General features: G+C 52.1%; 1 protein-coding gene and 1 non-coding gene across 3 annotated transcripts; both read right to left on the bottom strand.

Annotated features, from left to right (window-relative positions):
* Nucleotides 1-439: 439 nt before the first annotated feature.
* TMEM222 (transmembrane protein 222) lies at nt 440-15,111 on the bottom strand. Of its 2 annotated transcripts, XM_010380386.2 has the most exons (6): nt 14,865-15,111; nt 6,030-6,114; nt 4,742-4,773; nt 2,820-2,916; nt 2,593-2,723; nt 440-1,483 (listed from the first exon to the last, which is right to left on the bottom strand). In XM_010380386.2, exons 1-6 carry the CDS (start codon nt 15,056-15,058, stop codon nt 1,396-1,398), a joined length of 627 nt encoding a protein of 208 aa, XP_010378688.1. In that variant the 5' UTR covers nt 15,059-15,111; the 3' UTR covers nt 440-1,395. The 2 variants fall into 2 exon arrangements, with proteins under 2 accessions (XP_010378688.1, XP_010378687.2); XM_010380385.2 differs by having other exon boundaries at nt 2,593-2,916; nt 14,865-15,083.
* On the bottom strand, nt 11,813-11,919 carry LOC115892461. Its single transcript, XR_004052343.1, has one exon. It is a non-coding gene; the product is annotated as a U6 spliceosomal RNA (small nuclear RNA).
* Nucleotides 15,112-16,532: the final 1,421 nt, after the last annotated feature.

Raw genomic sequence — 16,532 nt, 5'->3', positions numbered from 1 at the left:
GAGAGAGATGGTGGAGAGCAAAGGATCAGAGTTAGGCGAGGGCTGGATGGATACAGGGGCCAGAGGCTGGCAGTGCTCTTGGCTCATCCCCAACTCAGCACCCCTGGGGGCGGTGGGGACAGCAGTGGAGGCCCTACTCAGCCCTAACCCCAATCCTACAAGTCCTTCCCAACAGGGACAATGGAAGGGGTTTCAATGCTCACCTGCCTCAAGAGGAAAGCTTTGGAATGGGGAATGTAGAATGGCAGGGAATTCCCAAACTGCAGGGGTGGGATATACCTGAGGGATGCTGATGGCTCCAGGCATTGGACACAGACTCAACCATGGTGCTGGCAACCAGACCCTCATCAAGGGTAAGAGGGTCCCAAGAATACCAAGACGCTATGAGCTGAGGGGCAAGGGGGCCCCAGAGAGGGAGAAAACAATGACAGGCACCAACTGGAGTCAAAAGTCTTTATTGTCCTGCCTCGGGAACCCTTCCCAAAGGAATCCACAGAGCAGAGGGGCGAGGTGGGCGGCACAGGGCCTTGGTGACGTGAAGAAAGGGGGAGCTGGAGTTAGGCGGTGGACAGCCCCTTCAGTTCCCTAATGGCACTGGCTGTGCTGGCGGGCCACCCAGGGGAGCCATCACCAGTGTGACGTCCACACCTGGGGCTGGGGCTGAGTGCTGTCTACACTGCTCTGTCTACACAGTCACTCTGGCACGTGTCAGGTCCACTCACCTCTCTGGCCCCAAACTGCAGGGGTAGATGGGTCCAATGCTGGGAGGCACTGGGAGGCTGTGGGACAGTGAAGAGAGGACTGCATGGGCTGGAGGATGCCAGATGGGCACACACGTCCCCCAGGGCAGTTGCTGGCAGAAGTCTGACAAAGGGACCAGCCAGCCCCTCTGGACCATTCTAGAGGCCACTGGTGAAGGTCCTAGGGCAGCTTGGCTTATAGAGTCTACTAAGTATACCTCACCCCATGCTGGGACCAGAGCTAATGCAGGACAGGCTCCCAATCCAGCTCTGGTCCCAGGGCCACCCTGACAGGTGAGCCCAAATGTCCTCCTCTCCCCGTTCTGGGCTGGGCTGAGGCAGGACCCCAGCAGGCAGTGACGGGAGCAGCTTTACAGAGGGAAGACAAGGCCTTTCAACAGAAGAACAAAGGGGCTTCCAGGGCCAGAGTCACAGGCCTGGGGAGGAGGGGACAGGGTGCTTCTGAGAGGCAGGGAGACAACAAACCCCCGCCTCATGCTGGTCCTCAGCCCTTCCATCCTGCCAGCCCTGATCCCCAGTCCACAACAGCAGGCCCAACCGTGCCTTTTGGGGTGAGGAGAAAAAAATCTGGAACCAAAAGGGATGGCGGCTGTTTCCTCGGGACCCTGGTGGGTGCGGGGCCACAGAGCAGCCATCACCGGAGGTTAAAGACCAAGCTGACGGTGAGGATGATGCCCAGGAGAAGGATGAATGGCAGCCAGGTCTTCACGAAGGCCCCAACACTGACAGAGAAAGGAGAGAGCATAGGTGGGCAGGGCCTGGTGAGCAAGTGTGCGGCCCACAGCCCTGTGCACCCACAGACCCCGATGGTGCTGCCATCCCTAAGGAAAACCCTACAACCATCCCCTCACCCCAAACTTGGTCAATCAAGGAAGCAGGGTGGGCCTGGTTGCTCACTATGGGGGATCACCAGCTATGGTCCTGGTCAGGGGCTGCTCCACGCTCCTGGTGGAGATTTACTGACACCTCGATGGTTGGGAACAGGAGACGTGCTCCCCCTTTCTAGGCTTCACTGGCTCCATCTATAGCCACCCACCTCTGGGGTGAGGTCTCCAGCAAGAGGACCAGGAATTGCAGTTTCAGTATGGAAGCCACATGTGCCCTCTGCCCACGGACTTCATAATGGGGACTGCTGGGAGGTCTGGGGCTTGCAGGGGTCAGCAGTGCTGTGGCTGCAGCAAAGCAGCTGGGAGCCGGCGGCCTGGGTTCAACCTCTGTGTGACCACAGTTATTCTCACGGGACTTCTAAAAGCCATGCAGTACTTAAAAATATCCCTAAAAGTCTTCTTTTCAGAAGCTCTTAATGATGAACATGGCTAAGAGGAAAGCTTGGAGAGGCGGCCAGATCAGCACTAGCCTATGCTGGCTCACGAGTCTGGGCTCTGCTGTGGCCATGCTGTGGGGACCATGGGCGACTCACTCAACCTCTCTGCCTGGGAAGGGACCTATGGGGGCGGTCATTCTGAGAGGATCTATCTGCTCACTTTACCAGAGCACAGGTATCTGTAGAAGCCTCCCTGAGGAGCCGGAATCATTGTCTGCATTTCACCAAGGACAGCTGTGCCTCAGAAAGACCAAGGCAGTTGCCCATGGTCTCACAGCGGGTAAGTGCCAGAGCTGCATTTGGGGCCCAGGTGGAGCTGGACTCCAGTACAGCCACCTCCCTCTCCACCAGGCCCTCAGCTCGTCACTCTAGAACCACCACGGCTCCAACTGGCATCTGTTCCAACTGTCCCGGCTGACTGAAGGATGCCAGGAATGGTCTTTCTAGGATCCTTGGGAGAGCAGCCTCTGCGCAGCATGTGGGTGGGCAGGCAGGAGGGCAGCTCACCTGACGTACTTCCCATAGAGCAGGCAGAAGAAGCAGAGCGTCACCATATTCCAGTTGGTGCTGTTGTTGTAGCGCATCAGATTCAGGGCCAGTGCCACATGCGAGTGGCAGTTGTCACAGCAGAGATTGTGCTGGAGGCACCGGAAGGGCTGGTCAGGACGGGCTGCAAGGGAGTTTCCCCCCTGGTCCCAGCCTGGGGAGTGCTGGTGCCGCCCTGGCCCACCTACCATGCGGTGCTTGTACTCCTCAGAGGCATCATGCACAGCCGTGTCCCACGCGTTGGGCCCGCTAGCATAGACCTGAGCAGGGTCCAACTTCCAGTACCTGGTGGGAGAGAAGGGCTCTGGAAACTGACTTGGCTCCTTTGTGCCTTCAGCTCTACGCATGTCCTCTGAGGCCTGCCCTGTGCCCGGGCCTGAGCTGGGTGCTGAGGTGTGCAGTGAACCAGATCTGGGGTACGTGTCACATGGCAGTCAACTGTGACATAGGGTGAGGCTGCTGCCATGGGGGATCCTGGGGGGATATGGAATGAAGTTAGGGGTGCTATGCTGAGAGTCTGTGTCCCCGCCAAATTCATATGTTGAAATCTTAACCCCCAAGGTGATGGTATGAGGAGGTGGGGCCTTTGGGAGGTGATGAGCTCTCATGAATGGGATCCATGTCCTTATAACAGAGCCCTGAGGGATACCCCTCACCCCTCCACCACGTGGGGACACAGTGGGAAGGCACCTCAGGTCCTCACCAGACACTGACTCTACCAGCACCTGCACCCAGGACTGTCCAGTCTTCAGAATTGTGGGAAATATATTTCTGTTGTTTCTAAGATACCCAATCGATGAGATTTTGTTATGGCAGCCAGAAGGACTAAGATGGGGTGTGAGAAGGCTTCCTGGAGGTGACACCTGGGTCCAGTCTGAAGGAAGAGGGTTAGCCAGGCAAAGAAAGAAGAGGTGGGCATTCCAGGCCGAGGGAACAGCTTAAGCTAAGTGAGAGGCATAAAACTGTGCAGCCTGTCCCATATCTGAAGTGACTGAGCCCTCCTGGAGGATGCGGAAGGAGGAACACGGTGATGGAATGCTGGCAGCTAAGGCTGGAGATGCAGGTGAGGCCACATCATGTGGGGAGTTTACCCAGCAGCAAGCACTCTCCCATCTCCCATGCAGCTTGCCAGGGTGAGTGGGAGGGAAGCTGATGGTGCTAAAGCCCATAAACCTCAAAGTGGGTGAGGTTCCAAGCACCAGAGTGCCCGGTGGGTCTCAGGCCAAGGAGAGCTGGGAGGTCAGGGTGCCCCCTGGCTGTTGTGTAGGGGAATGGCTTGGTGGAGGAGTCTAGAGACCACGGCCTAGACTGGGGCCGCTTAGGGGCTGCTGCTTGGAAAATGATGCCCTTAAAGCTGTCCTTGAAGAGCAGCTGGCAGCGAATACCTGGCGGCCCAGAGGCTCCTGGACTACACTGCCGCCTGCCGGAGGAAGCCAGAGCAGGCAGCAGGAAGCCCTGCTCCAGGCCATCTCGGCTGGGTGGGACACCAACTCCTCCTTGGCCCAGTCCCTCCCCGCAGTGCAGCCTTGGGCAACAGATCACCTGAGGACACTGATGACTGAGGCACTGTCATCAGGCCCGCAGCTGAGGTGGGCACCCAAGACCGCAAAGATGAAGACAAAATGTCCCAAAACCAAACCAGCAATAGCTCCCAAAAGGCTGAACAGTTTTTATCCTCTCCAACCAGAACTTTCCAGCAGAGCTCCAAACAATGCCTCTCTTCTACCTTCCATAGCTCATTTGTTCCCAAAGGGCAGGACAGTGAGTCTCGAGGGAGACAGATCTGGGTGTGGGTCCCAGCTCTGCCATTTCTGTGCGACCTTGACCAAGTCCCTTCCCTTTCCTCACCCTTGCCATGGAGTTGAATATACAAACCTGAAGAGCTGTGGCAAGGCCCAGATGGTCTACAGGTAAAGGCCCTAGCCAGGGGCTGGTGCAGTAGGCACTCCGTATGGGGCTGCCATGCTCTGGTGGACCCTGGCTGACTCCCTCTCCACCCCAAATACTCTATCCTCAGGGTGCTGTCCCCTGCTGTGCCCCAGAAGGCCTGGCCTGCCTGGGCAGGAGCAACCTGCCTCTAGAGCCAGTCACATGGGTGTTCATCACTTACTTGGCAGGCTTTCCAAAGGCCATATTGTCCTCCTGTTGAGGGACAAAAGCAGAAGTCAGCAAGGAACTTACACTGGGGCCAGACGACAAACCTGGGTAGGTGGTGGAAGTGCAGTGACTTAGAAGGGGGTATGTCAGGGGTGGGGGGGCCAGAAGTGGTGCCTGGGTCCTGCCCTGGGGCTGGCATGGCATCTAAAGAGCTAGTGGCTGTTCTGCAGGAAGAAGGCAGTGTGGCACAAGTGCATAGAGCACTGCATCAGAGATCAAAGACCTAGGGCTCCAACTGCCACTGCCCCTTCGTGTGGCACCCACGAATTCTCTTGCCCTCTCTGGGCCTCATTTTCTCCAAGTTCTCTGGTCAGTCTTCTCTGATCTTTGAGGACCAGCAGGAGGTTTCCATCATGGTCTGGCCTCCAGACTCAACAGTGGTGGCCCACATGGAGCCCATTTCTGCGCCCAGCAGTCTGACTGCATTCATAGCAGGGCAGAGACCCTGGCCCAGAGGGACTTCCTGTGAGGGAGACACTGCAGTGAAGTCCTAGACTTATCACATTAGACCTGGGGTACAGGAGTTACACAGAGACAGACTCTGGGTTCAGATCAGGGAGACTCTGCTGACAGACCTGGCCAATGATTAATCACCATAAAAATATATGACAAAGTAATGGATGTATTTTTAAGTACAAAGTGACAGACCTTTGTCGTGTTAAGATGATCATGACAACTATTAATATAAATAGGTTGGTGCCACCACACCCCTTCGGTCCAGTCTCTGACACCTGGAGACAGGATGATGCATGCTTCTCTGCTGCTAGCCCACTGGACCAGTCTTGGTCACATCCCCAGGGAACAGACCTGAGAACACAGCTGGTTCATTCTAAAGCCCCACCCCCTCTTCTCCATGACCACACCCAGGGAACCGTATCAGCCTCCCCTGTCCCCCCACCTTGACTCCCACCTTCTGAAGGTCCAGAGATGTGGTTCCTGGATGGTCTGACTCTCCACTCTTGCATCTAATCCCTACCCATGTCTCGGTACCCCAGGGGTGGGGGCAAAGGGCTGGGTCAGTTACTTAAGAATCCATCTGGCCACACTGCCCTCCCGGCCTGTCCTGGAGGCAAGAGAAGGGGGAAAGGGGTCAAACACTGGTGAGGGGTACAGGGCCAGGGCCAGGACTGCGGGTTATCTGTGTTCTCCTGGGTCTGGGGAGACAGGAAGCCTGCAGGCAAGACAGGACAGCCTTCCACTTAAACCTTGGACCCCCCAGGGTGGGCAGAATGGGGACTCACCGAGACAAAGTAGGGGCCTGCAAAGTCCCGAATGACTCCTGTGGATGTGCAGATGCCCATGTGGCCGATGATGGGGAAAAACCACCTGTGAGGAAAAGGACAGGGAAGGGACAGAGCTTAGGGGATCTTTCAGCCAGTTAAGACAGATGCTGGGGACACTTCATACTGCACAGAAGCATGTGAATATTACGTTTTGCTGATGAATGGCCATTCGGGTGATTCAGAGGGCTGGGGAAGCACAGACAAGGGCAACTGCAAACTGGCGGCACAATGGGATACCTCAGCATCCCACCAGGACGGCTGTCACTCAAACAACAGCAACACCGATGCAGGTGAGGGCAAGGGACAACCAGAGCTCTCATTCACTGCTGGTGGGAGGGATGAACTGTTTCTTTTTTTTTTTTTTTTTTTTTTTTTTTGAGACGGAGTCTCGCTCTGTTGCCCAGGCTGCAGTGCAGTGGCCGGATCTCAGCTCACTGCAAGCTCCGCCTCCTGGGTTTACGCCATTCTCTCGCCTCAGCCTCCCGAGTAGCTGGGACTACAGGTGCCCGCCATCTCGCCCGGCTAATTTTTTGTATTTTTTTAGTAGAGACGGGGTTTCACCATGTTAGCCAGGATGGTCTCGATCTCCTGACCTCGTGATCCGCCCGTCTCGGCCTCCCAAAGTGCTGGGATTACAGGCTTGAGCCACCGCGCCTGGCCGGGATGAACTGTTTCTACCATTTATTTATTTTTTTTAAACAGAGTCGGCCGGGCGCGGTGACTCAAGCCTGTAATCTCAGCACTTTGGGAGGCCGAGACGGGCAGATCACGAGGTCAGGAGATCGAGACCATCCTGGCTAACACGGTGAAACCCCGTCTCTACTAAAAAATACAAAAAAAAAAACTAGCCAGGCGAGGTGGCGGGCGCCTGTAGTCCCAGCTACTCGGGAGGCTGAGGCAGGAGAATGGCGTGAACCCGGGAGGCGGAGCTCGCAGTGAGCTGAGATCCGGCCACCGCACTCCAGCCTGGGCGATAGAGGGAGACTCCGTCTCAAAAAAAAACAAAAACAAAAACAAAAAAAAACAGAGTCTCGCTCTGTCGTCCAGGCTGGAGTGCAGTGGCACAATCTTGGCTCACTGCAACCTCCACCTCCTGGGTTCAAGCGATTCTCCTGCCTCAGTCTCCTGAGTAGCTAGGACTACAGGTGCACGCCAACATGCCTGGCTAACTTTTGTATCTTTAGCAGACACGAGGTTTCATCATGTTGGCCAGGCTGGTCTCGAACTCCCAACCTCAAGTGATCTGCCTACCTCAGCCTCCCAAAGTGCTGGAATTAGGCGTGAGCCACCGCGCCCGGCCTGTTTCTACCATTGGGGAAAACAGTTTGGCACTATACTCTATGCCTCAGCAGCTTCACTCTTGGAGTCCTCTTTGCCCTCACCCCTGGGAAATAACATTTGCCAAAACTCATTGAACTGTACTCTTAAAATGTGTACATTTTATTGTGTATAAACTATAATTCAATAAAATTGGTAAAAACAACTATAAAGAATCCAAATGTCCAACAGTACAATGAATAAGTGTGGTACAGTTATACATTGAAATAGTCCATAATAATGAAAAAGAGTGTAACGTCTGATACACACAACATAGGCTTTCACAGACATAAGGGTGAATGAAGGAAATCTTACACAGAGTGCGTAACACAGCACTCTGTTTACACGAAGTCCAAGAAAAGGCAAAACTGATCTACGGCTAGAGGTCCACAGCGGGGTGGAATCTGTGGTAGAACTGACTGGGAGGGCACAAGGGGGTCCTGTGGGTGTTGGCAATGCTTTCTAGCCTCCGTCTGGGTGGTGGTTATATAAGTGCGTGATATGCAAAAATTCTTTCAGCTGTATACCTGAGATTCGTGCACCGTTTGGTACATAAGTTATACCTCAATAAGAAAGTTAAAAAAAAAAGGTGGGCGAACATGACACCAATGTGGGTGGGGGAGTTCAGGAAAGGCTTCCCTGAGAAAATAACGAAGAAACAGAATGTGCAAGGGTAGAAATTGGAACAGAAGCATGGTGTATGCCAGGAAATAAAAGTTCCTTTTTTAAAAAACCACAGGCATTAAAAAACAACAACAAATCCCAGATGCACCCCAATATGCCACACATAGGAACCCCAGACCTGTCTGCATTCTAAGAACCACGGCCCTACAGGACCTGGGTGCTGGACAGACTGATCCAGTTTAAGGTGAACTCACAGGGCCAGTGGCCACGTCCTGGCCTCAATGCTGTCTGGGCACGAGCACAAAGCACCTGGCTAGGGGTGGAGGCCAAGCCTCCAGAGAGGCAGTTCAAAAAAGCAGTTACAGGGGGTTGGGGTGGAGTCAGTAAAGATTTCACAGAGGAGGTGACTTTTAACCTTGACCTGTGAAAGGACAGAACATCGACAGGCAGAAACCACCACTGCAGAGCAAGAAAGTGGTGCATGTGCCTGCAAGAATGAAAGAGGGAGAGGTCAGCTCAGGGGCTACTGCTGTACCACTGGCAAGAGATGACAGAGGTCCTGACTAGAGGATCAGGGGCAGGGTGGTGAGAAGCACAAGGATTCAAAAGATCTTTCAAATGAAGATTGGAGAGTTTACAACTGACAGGATAGGGGTCTTCCAGGTCTACAGCTTCAGCGCTTGAGAGGATGGTGGGGACAGAGTGGTCTTTTGAGAACTAAATTCAGATTCCATCATTCCCCTGCTCAATGCCCATTAATGGTTTCCTACTACACTTATAATACACTTCAAACTTCTTCCAACACTGGCGGTAATTATCCCTTGAACCTTTTCTCACTCCCCTCTCTAGCTACACTGCCTGCTTGTGGCTCCTCAAACATGCCGAATCCTCCCACCCTATGCTTTCTCTGTATCTGCCCTCTCCACCGTCTGCAACACTCTTCCCCAAGAGCATGGCACAGCTAACTCCTCACTGATTAGGCCTCAGCTTCACTGTCAGCTTCGGAGGTCTTGCCTGAATGGTGTCTTCCTGCACAGCCACCCAATCCCAGATTCCACTACAATGCTTTACTTCCCTCATAGTATCTACTATCCAAAATTATCTCAGTTATTTACATGCTGTCTCTCCACTAGAACATACGCTCGGAGACAGCAAGGATTTTGTCTTGTTTATTACGGCAGTGCCTGCATATAGCTGCAACTCACTAAATATTTGTTGACTAATGAATGAACATCCTGCATTTAAGAGTGGAGTCAGGGGCTGGGTGCTGTGGCTCACGCCTGTAATCCTAGCACTTTGGAAGGCCAAGGCAGTTGGATTGCTTGAGCCCAGGAATTTGAGGCCAGCCTGGGGAGCACAGTGAGACCCTGTATCTAAAAAAAATCTAAAAATTAACTGGAGGATCGCTTGATTCCAGGAAGTTGAGGTTGCAGTAAGCCAAGGCCAGGCTCAGTGGCTCACGCCTGTAATCCCAGCACTTTGGGAGGCAGAGGCCGGTGGATGACTTGAGGTCAGGAGTTCGAGACCAGCCTGGCAAACATGGGGAAACCCTGCCTATACTAAAAATACAAAAATTAGCTGGGCATGGTGGCATTGTGCCTGTAGTCCCAGCTACTCGAGAGGCTGAGGCACGAGAATCACTTGAACCCCAGAGGCGGAGGTTGCAGTGAGCTGAGATCACGCCACTGCACTCCAGCCTGGGGGACAGAGCAAGACTCTGTCTCTAAATAAATGAATAAATAAACAAACAAATAAAAAATTAAAAACAACAAACAAACGCCAAGAGTGAAGTCATGCTCAGGTATCATCTGGGTTGAGGCTTGACTTTGTTCTGGGCAAGTTACTCATTCCTATCTCTCTGTGGATAGTAAAAATTACCTTAATGAGGAGCTACTGTGAGGATTAAATGGATAGACTTATACATTTACACAGTGCCTAGGACCCTGCCTTCTGCTTGGCAGCTGCTCAGTGTTGTCATCTCGAGGTATTCAATACATAAGCACTATCTGACTGATTGCACTAACATAGAATAAGTTGCAGAAGATCCATAGGCCACAGGATGGACACTCAGGATTATGGGAAAGTAGCTCATCCTGATCTCAGGACTGCCCTCCACCCCCATCTCTGCCCCTATTCCTTTCATCTGCTTGGAAGGAAGTCTGGGTCCAACCAGGATTCCACACGCCACAGCTGTGCTGGCAGCAGCTGATGGAAATCAGAGTAAAGGCTGGAAGCCCCAGAGAAGAAACCCTCAAAGTGGTTTGTCAGCCTGGAAGCTCCAGGAAGGCAGGTCCAGAGCCACTTTGTGGACTACCTTCTATTTAGGATCTAGTACATAATAGGTGCTTTATAAAGATTTAATGAATGAATAAATGACTCACTCACCCTGGAGCTCAATCTGGGAAGGTAGGCTAACTCAGCAAAAAAGTCCCACACTGGCTTCTAAGCCTTACTTCCTCATCTATAAAATGGGGACAACAGTATCTATTTTCATAGATTGACATAAGGATTGCGTGAGTGAACATACAATGTTTAGGCCAGAGGAAGCATCTAATCTAGCTGTTTTTTTAGTAGCAGCAGCCATTAAACTGGTTTTTCTTTCTTTTTTTTTTTTTTTGGTTACTGCAGCACTTTTATTTTTCCTTCACAATGAGGTGCTGCTGGGGCCTAATGTTCTCACGAAACAGTAGAAAAACAAAATCTGTTCTCATCTCTTTAAAGAATTGAGAATTGCATACAAAAAAACTTTACATAAATTAGAACCATGAATACATTTACAGGTGTAAATGCAAACCGCTTCCAACTCAAGGCAAGTAACGGCACACAGTGTTCTGGCAGGAAAACATCAGCTCAGAAAGGAAACTGGGTCCTATGGCTTGGACTTGCCAACCTTGACAGACCCGCAGGACAGAAACAACTGGTTCAGGAGCCCTTGCCAGCCTCCAGAGAAATCCCAGAACACTCAGCCATGATATATTAATACCCTGCATAGATTGCAGACTGCTGGCCATGCAGACTCACCAAGCCACAGATTTGTCTTCCACAGGCACGTTCTGACCTTACCATGCAGTGACCAAGCCACATGTACTAAGGGTTGAAAGCAAAGATGCGTACAGGGTATTAAACAAATACCAAGGGGAACAGTTAACTTGAATACAAGGTCAAAATCAGCAACAAGTTCTACAATCCCGTGCTGATATCAGATACAAGCTTCAAGGACAATTTCTTTTCGAAGGCTTATTCCAGTTTTGTGAGGCTAGCATGAGGTATATGCATTTGCCAGGGGCAAATTTATACTTCTGAATTAACCCATGCAGCAAATGCTATGCATCTGCTCACAGCCCATTTAGAAGCAATTGCAGTGGACGACAGTGGGGCCTGACTTGTACTCCTGCTTGCTAATCCACATCTGCTGGAAGGTGGACAGTGAGGCCAGGATGGAGCCGCTAATCCACATCGAGTACTTGCACTATGAGCTTGATCTTCATGGTGCTGGGTGCCATGGCGTTGATCTCTTTCTGTATCCTGTCGGTGATGCCCGGGCACATGTGGTGCCGCTGGACAGCACCACGTTGGTGTACAGGTCTTTGCGGATGTCCACGTCACACTTCATGATGGAGTTGAACGTGGTCTTGTGGATGCCAAGATTCCATACCCAGGAAGGAAGGCTGGAACAGCGCCTCCAGACACTGGAACCGCTTGTCGCCGATGGTGATGACCTGGCCATCGGGCAGCTCGTAGCTCTTCTTCAGGGAGGAGGATGCAGCGGTGGCCATCTCCTGCTCGAAGTCCAGGGTGACAAAAATATGGAATGCTTCACGAATCTGCATGTCATCCTGGCGCAGGGGCCATGCAAATCTTCTCTGTATTGTTCCAGTTTTAGAATACGTGCTGCGGAGGTGAGCACTATACTGGTTTTTCATGCAGAATTACCAACATCTCTGAGGGGGTAGACAGATCTTTGGGTTCCATTTCCTCCTCTGATCTCTCCTCAAAAGACAGGTGAGAGTTCCTTGTGCCACATCTATGCCTAGCTCTGCAATCATCACTATACAGTAATACTACGATGGCTAATTGACCTTTATCTCCCTCCTGCTGGAGGTGAGTCCTTTGAAGGTGACATGGTTTGGATCTGTCCCCACCAAATCTCCTGTCAAACTGTATTCCCCATGTTGGAGGTGGGGCCTGGTGGTGGGATCATGAGGCTAGCTTTCTCATAAATGGTTCAGCACCATCCCTTTGGTGCTGTTCTCGTGATAGTGAGTTTTCCCAAGATCTGGTTGTTTCTAAGTGTGTAGTATCTCCCCCTCACTCCCTCTTGCTCCTAATCCCGCCATGTGAGATGCCTCGCTCCCCCTCTGCCTTACACCATGACTGGAAGTTTCCTGAGGTCTCCCCAGAAGCAGAAGCCGCTATGCTTCCTGTATAGCCTGCAGAAGCATGAGTCAATCAAACCTCTTATCTTTACAAATTATCCAGTCTCAAGTATTAGTGCAAGAACGGACTAACACAGAAGGGAACATGAACCGTTTGACAGGAACAGAGCATCTTATTCATCTTGGTCTTATGAACACCTGTATACAGATCTGAACAGAAATGGGCTATGAGCTGCTTTTGGCCCAGATAATCAGGGATTGTGGTGCCTCCACCTCACGCTGCTACCATTCTCTGCAGAGGACCATGCCACAAATGGTGTTTTTGAGAATAAGGCCAAAGAGAGTTTAGGATCACAAGACAGTTTTAAGAAAACCAATACATTTCCTGAGTATCCCTCCCTGTTATTTTCTTTCTTTCCTTCCTCCCTTCCTCCCTCCCTCCCTCCCTCCCTCCCTCCCTCCCTCCCTCCCTCTCTCTCTCTCTCTCTCTCTCTCTTTCTCTCTTTCTTTCTTTCTTTCTTTCTTTCTTTCTTTCTTTCTTTCTTTCTTTCTTTCAGACAGAGTTTTGCTCTTGTTGCCCAGGCTAGAGTGCAAAGGCACGATCTTGGCTCACCGCAACCTCCGCCTCCTGGGATCAAGCGATTCTCCTGCCTCAGCCTCCTGAGTAGCTGAGATTACAGGCATGCGCCACCATCCCAGCTAATTTTGTATTTTTAGTAGAGATGGGGTTTCTCCATGTTGGTCAGGCTGGTCTTGAACTCCCGACCTCAGGTGATTCGCCTGCCTTGGCCTCCCAAAGTGCTGGGATTACAGGCGTGAGCCACCACACCCAGCCCCTCCCTGTTATTTTCACACTAATATTTTATTTTCTTCACAGCACTAATCACTATCAGGTGCTCTTTTATTAGCTTACTTGTTTACTGTCTATCTCTTTCCACTATGACTTAAACTCTCAAAGGTGTAAAGACCGTATCTCCTTTATTCATCACTCTATATTCACATCACCTAGAACTATCTGGGAACATAGGGGTCACTTAGCACAAGTGTTAAAAGAACACTGAACGAATTAATGTACACATTTTCCTAAGATTTTATTTCATTATTTGAGACAGAGTTTCACTGTGTTGCCCACGCTGGAGTGCAGTGGTGCAATCTCGGCTCACTGCAAACTCCACTTGCTGGGTTCAGGCAATTCTCCTGCCTCAGCTTCCAGAGTAGCTGGGATTATAGGCACGTGCCACTATGCCCAGCTAATTTATCACCACGTTGGCCAGGCTGGTCTCGAACTCCCGATCCACCCGCCTCGGCCTCCCAAAGTGCTGGGATTACAGGCATAAGCCACCGCGCCTGGCCCAAGATTTTATTTTTAAAGAACAGTTGGATGCTCTTATATGCATAAGTATTTGAGAACACAAAATAATTCAAGTATTTTAACATAATTCAAAAACTACGATCTTTTTAGAATCAGCAACACCTAAGGCCCCAAATGATCCCTTCTCCACATCACCACTTGGCTGTTATTGGTATCAGGGGAACAAGTTATCCCATCAGGTGAGAGTGGATAAAACACAGGGCAAAGAGCAAGTTAGATCAGAAAACTGAGTTCTTCATGCCTTTGCTTATTGGGGTACGAACCTGATCAAGACACTTAATGCTACAAGCAGCTCAGCTTCACCATCTGAGAAGATAACCCACCTTAGAAAATGGATGTTTAATTCTGAGAAAATGGGTTTAAGAGCTTGGTAAACTGTCCAGCACGGTGAGGAGGGGTTACATTTATCAGCTGTCAAGGCTGAAGCAGGAGGGCAAACCACCTCTCCCCATATGAGAGCTCCTCCCAAAAGGCGGCAAGCGGTACCAGAACACCTGCTTCTCCCCTGACAAAGGCTGATGTTATAGAAAAAACTTTGGTCTGTGAGGCAGACAACCTGGGATCTAAACCTGCTTTGCAACTGAGACGGCACGTGAGACAAAGGGTTGGACTCCCAGATCTCTGGCGGCCCTTCCAATGTTGACATCCCAGGATCTCGTGTGGTCCCAACCAAACTCCCACTCCTGCTCCCAGACCCAGCGGGATGTCGAATATGGTAAGCGACCAGTAAGCATTTGCTCAATGAGTGAATAAACCAGTGAATTAATAAAAATGTCTCCTCAGATCCGATGAGGGACTCCCTCTTCTACACACTCACAGCTCGAGTCTCCCAGCCACTTGCCCTTTCCTGCTGGCCTACAACTCTCTCCCCGGCTACACCAGGTGTATAGAGAGCAGGGAGCGTGTCCCAACCGTGTGCACAAACTGGCACTGCATGGACGGCGGGGTTCTGGTGACTGGGCGAGGCCTGCGGGCCAGACCCGAGAAAAAGGCTTGCTACGCGTCGGGGCCGGAGGCTAGCCCGGGCCAGCCGAGGGACGCCGCGTGGACTCCGGCTCTCCCTGGGCCCTCCTCGTCCCCAGGCGGATGCCGGAAGAGACTCACGTGAGCACCGGGATGGGCGTCCACACCACGCAGTAGGGGAACCGGCTCCGTTCCACGTCCATGGCGACGCCGCCGGAGCCGTGATATTGCTTCATGTCCGTCTCGGCCGCCGTCGGCGCCTCCACTTCCGCCATCCTGGGCGGGGGTGGCGGCGGCGGCAACAAGAGCGGAGAACCTCCTTCCGCTTCCGCCATGCTGCGCGCGCCCCGCTGCGACTGGCCCCGGCTCTAGTGCCGCTAGTCCCCATGGCGTCACTTCCGGGAGATGGGGTCCGCCCCGGTTGGCCTTCCCCCGGGAATCCGAGCCGCGTCCCTCTGGGCCCGGCCAGCCCCGCCCCACTCCCTCTGCGCCTGACAGCCCCGAGTCTTTGCCGCGTACGCCCCGCGGCTGCAGAAAGGATGCCTTCAGGCAGTTCGCAGTCTAGCGCCGGAGACTTATAAAGAACCCTGTAATTCAGTACGCTGAGGGCTCTTAGGAGGTGTGCTACAGTCGCTATTTATTGAGCACTTCTTAGGTGCCAAGCACTTGACAAGAATTGTTTCTAATCCCCGTGAACTGATTAGACATCCAAATTAGGTATTTCCTTTCTGTTACAAGTGAGAAACTGAGGCTCAGGAGGTGAGGTGAGAGGCCACGATTCAAACCCAAGTGTTTTTTTTTTTGGGGGGGGGTGGAAGTTTTTGCTCTTGTTGCCCAGGCTGGAGTGCAATGGCACGATCTTGGCTCACTGCAACCTCCACCTCCCAGGTTCAGGCTATCCTCCTGCCTCAGCCTCCCGAGTAGCTGGGATTACAGGCGTGTGCCACCACGCCCGGCTAAGTTTTGTATTTTTAGTAGAGGTGGGGTTTCACCATGTTAGCCAGGATGGTCTCGAACTTCTGACCTTGTGATCCGTCCGCCTCGGCCTCCCAAAGTGTTGGGATTACAGGCGTGAGCCACCGCGTCCGGCCCAAACCCAAGTCTTATACCTCCCTTGCCCTTTTCATTCTGTGGTCCTCTCACGAGGTAGTGGTAGCATAAAGGAAGGAGAGACAGGCCGGGCGCGGTGGCTCAAGCCTGTAATCCCAGCACTTTGGGAGGCCGAGGCGGGCGGATCACGAGGTCAGGAGATCGAGACTATCCTGGCTAACACGGTGAAACCCCGTCTCTACTAAAAAAATACAAAAAACTAGCCGGGCGAGGTGGCGGGCGCCTGTAGTCCCAGCTACTCGGGAGGCTGAGGCAGGAGAATGGCGTAAACCCGGGAGGCGGAGTTTGCAGTGAGCTGAGATCTGGCCACTGCACTCCAGCCTGGGTGACAGAGTGAGACTCCTTCTCAAAAAAAAAAAAAAAAAAAAAAAAAAAAAGGAAGGAGAGACTACAATTGTGTGTGCGCACGTGTGTGTGTGTGTGTGTGTGTGTGTGTGTGTATTTTATTGTATATACAGGGAAGACCTACTGGAAGATAGGATATTGAGTCTTGATGTCTGCCATGTGGCACGGGAGTGGGGGTATGGGTGCAGCGGTGCAAAGAAGGGAAGGCTGTGCAGAGCACTGTGTACAAGAGTGTGAATACTTACTGGAGTAAATGATAAGCCTTAGATGTGATGTGATCCAATCCCTTCATTGTACAAATGGAAAAACGGGCTCAGGAAAGTTAATTGTTTGAGATCACACACAACCATACTT

This window comes from Rhinopithecus roxellana, chromosome 12, assembly GCF_007565055.1.
Source record: "Rhinopithecus roxellana isolate Shanxi Qingling chromosome 12, ASM756505v1, whole genome shotgun sequence".
NCBI classification, from domain to species: Eukaryota; Metazoa; Chordata; class Mammalia; order Primates; family Cercopithecidae; genus Rhinopithecus; species Rhinopithecus roxellana.
This window is presented reverse-complemented; position numbering and strand designations above follow the sequence as displayed.

Bases quoted from the DNA above. Each gene is read 5' to 3' on its own strand.
- TMEM222 (XM_010380385.2), bottom strand. From the start codon at position 15,058: ATGGCGGAAGCGGAAGGAGGTTCTCCGCTCTTGTTGCCGCCGCCGCCA. The intron at 6,115-14,864 runs GTGAGTCTCTTC...TTTTCCTCACAG, and splicing joins ACGCCCATCCCGGTGCTCAC to GTGGTTTTTCCCCATCATCG. The intron at 4,774-6,029 runs GTGAGTCCCCAT...GTCCCTCAACAG, and splicing joins CAGGCCCCTACTTTGTCTCG to GAGGACAATATGGCCTTTGG.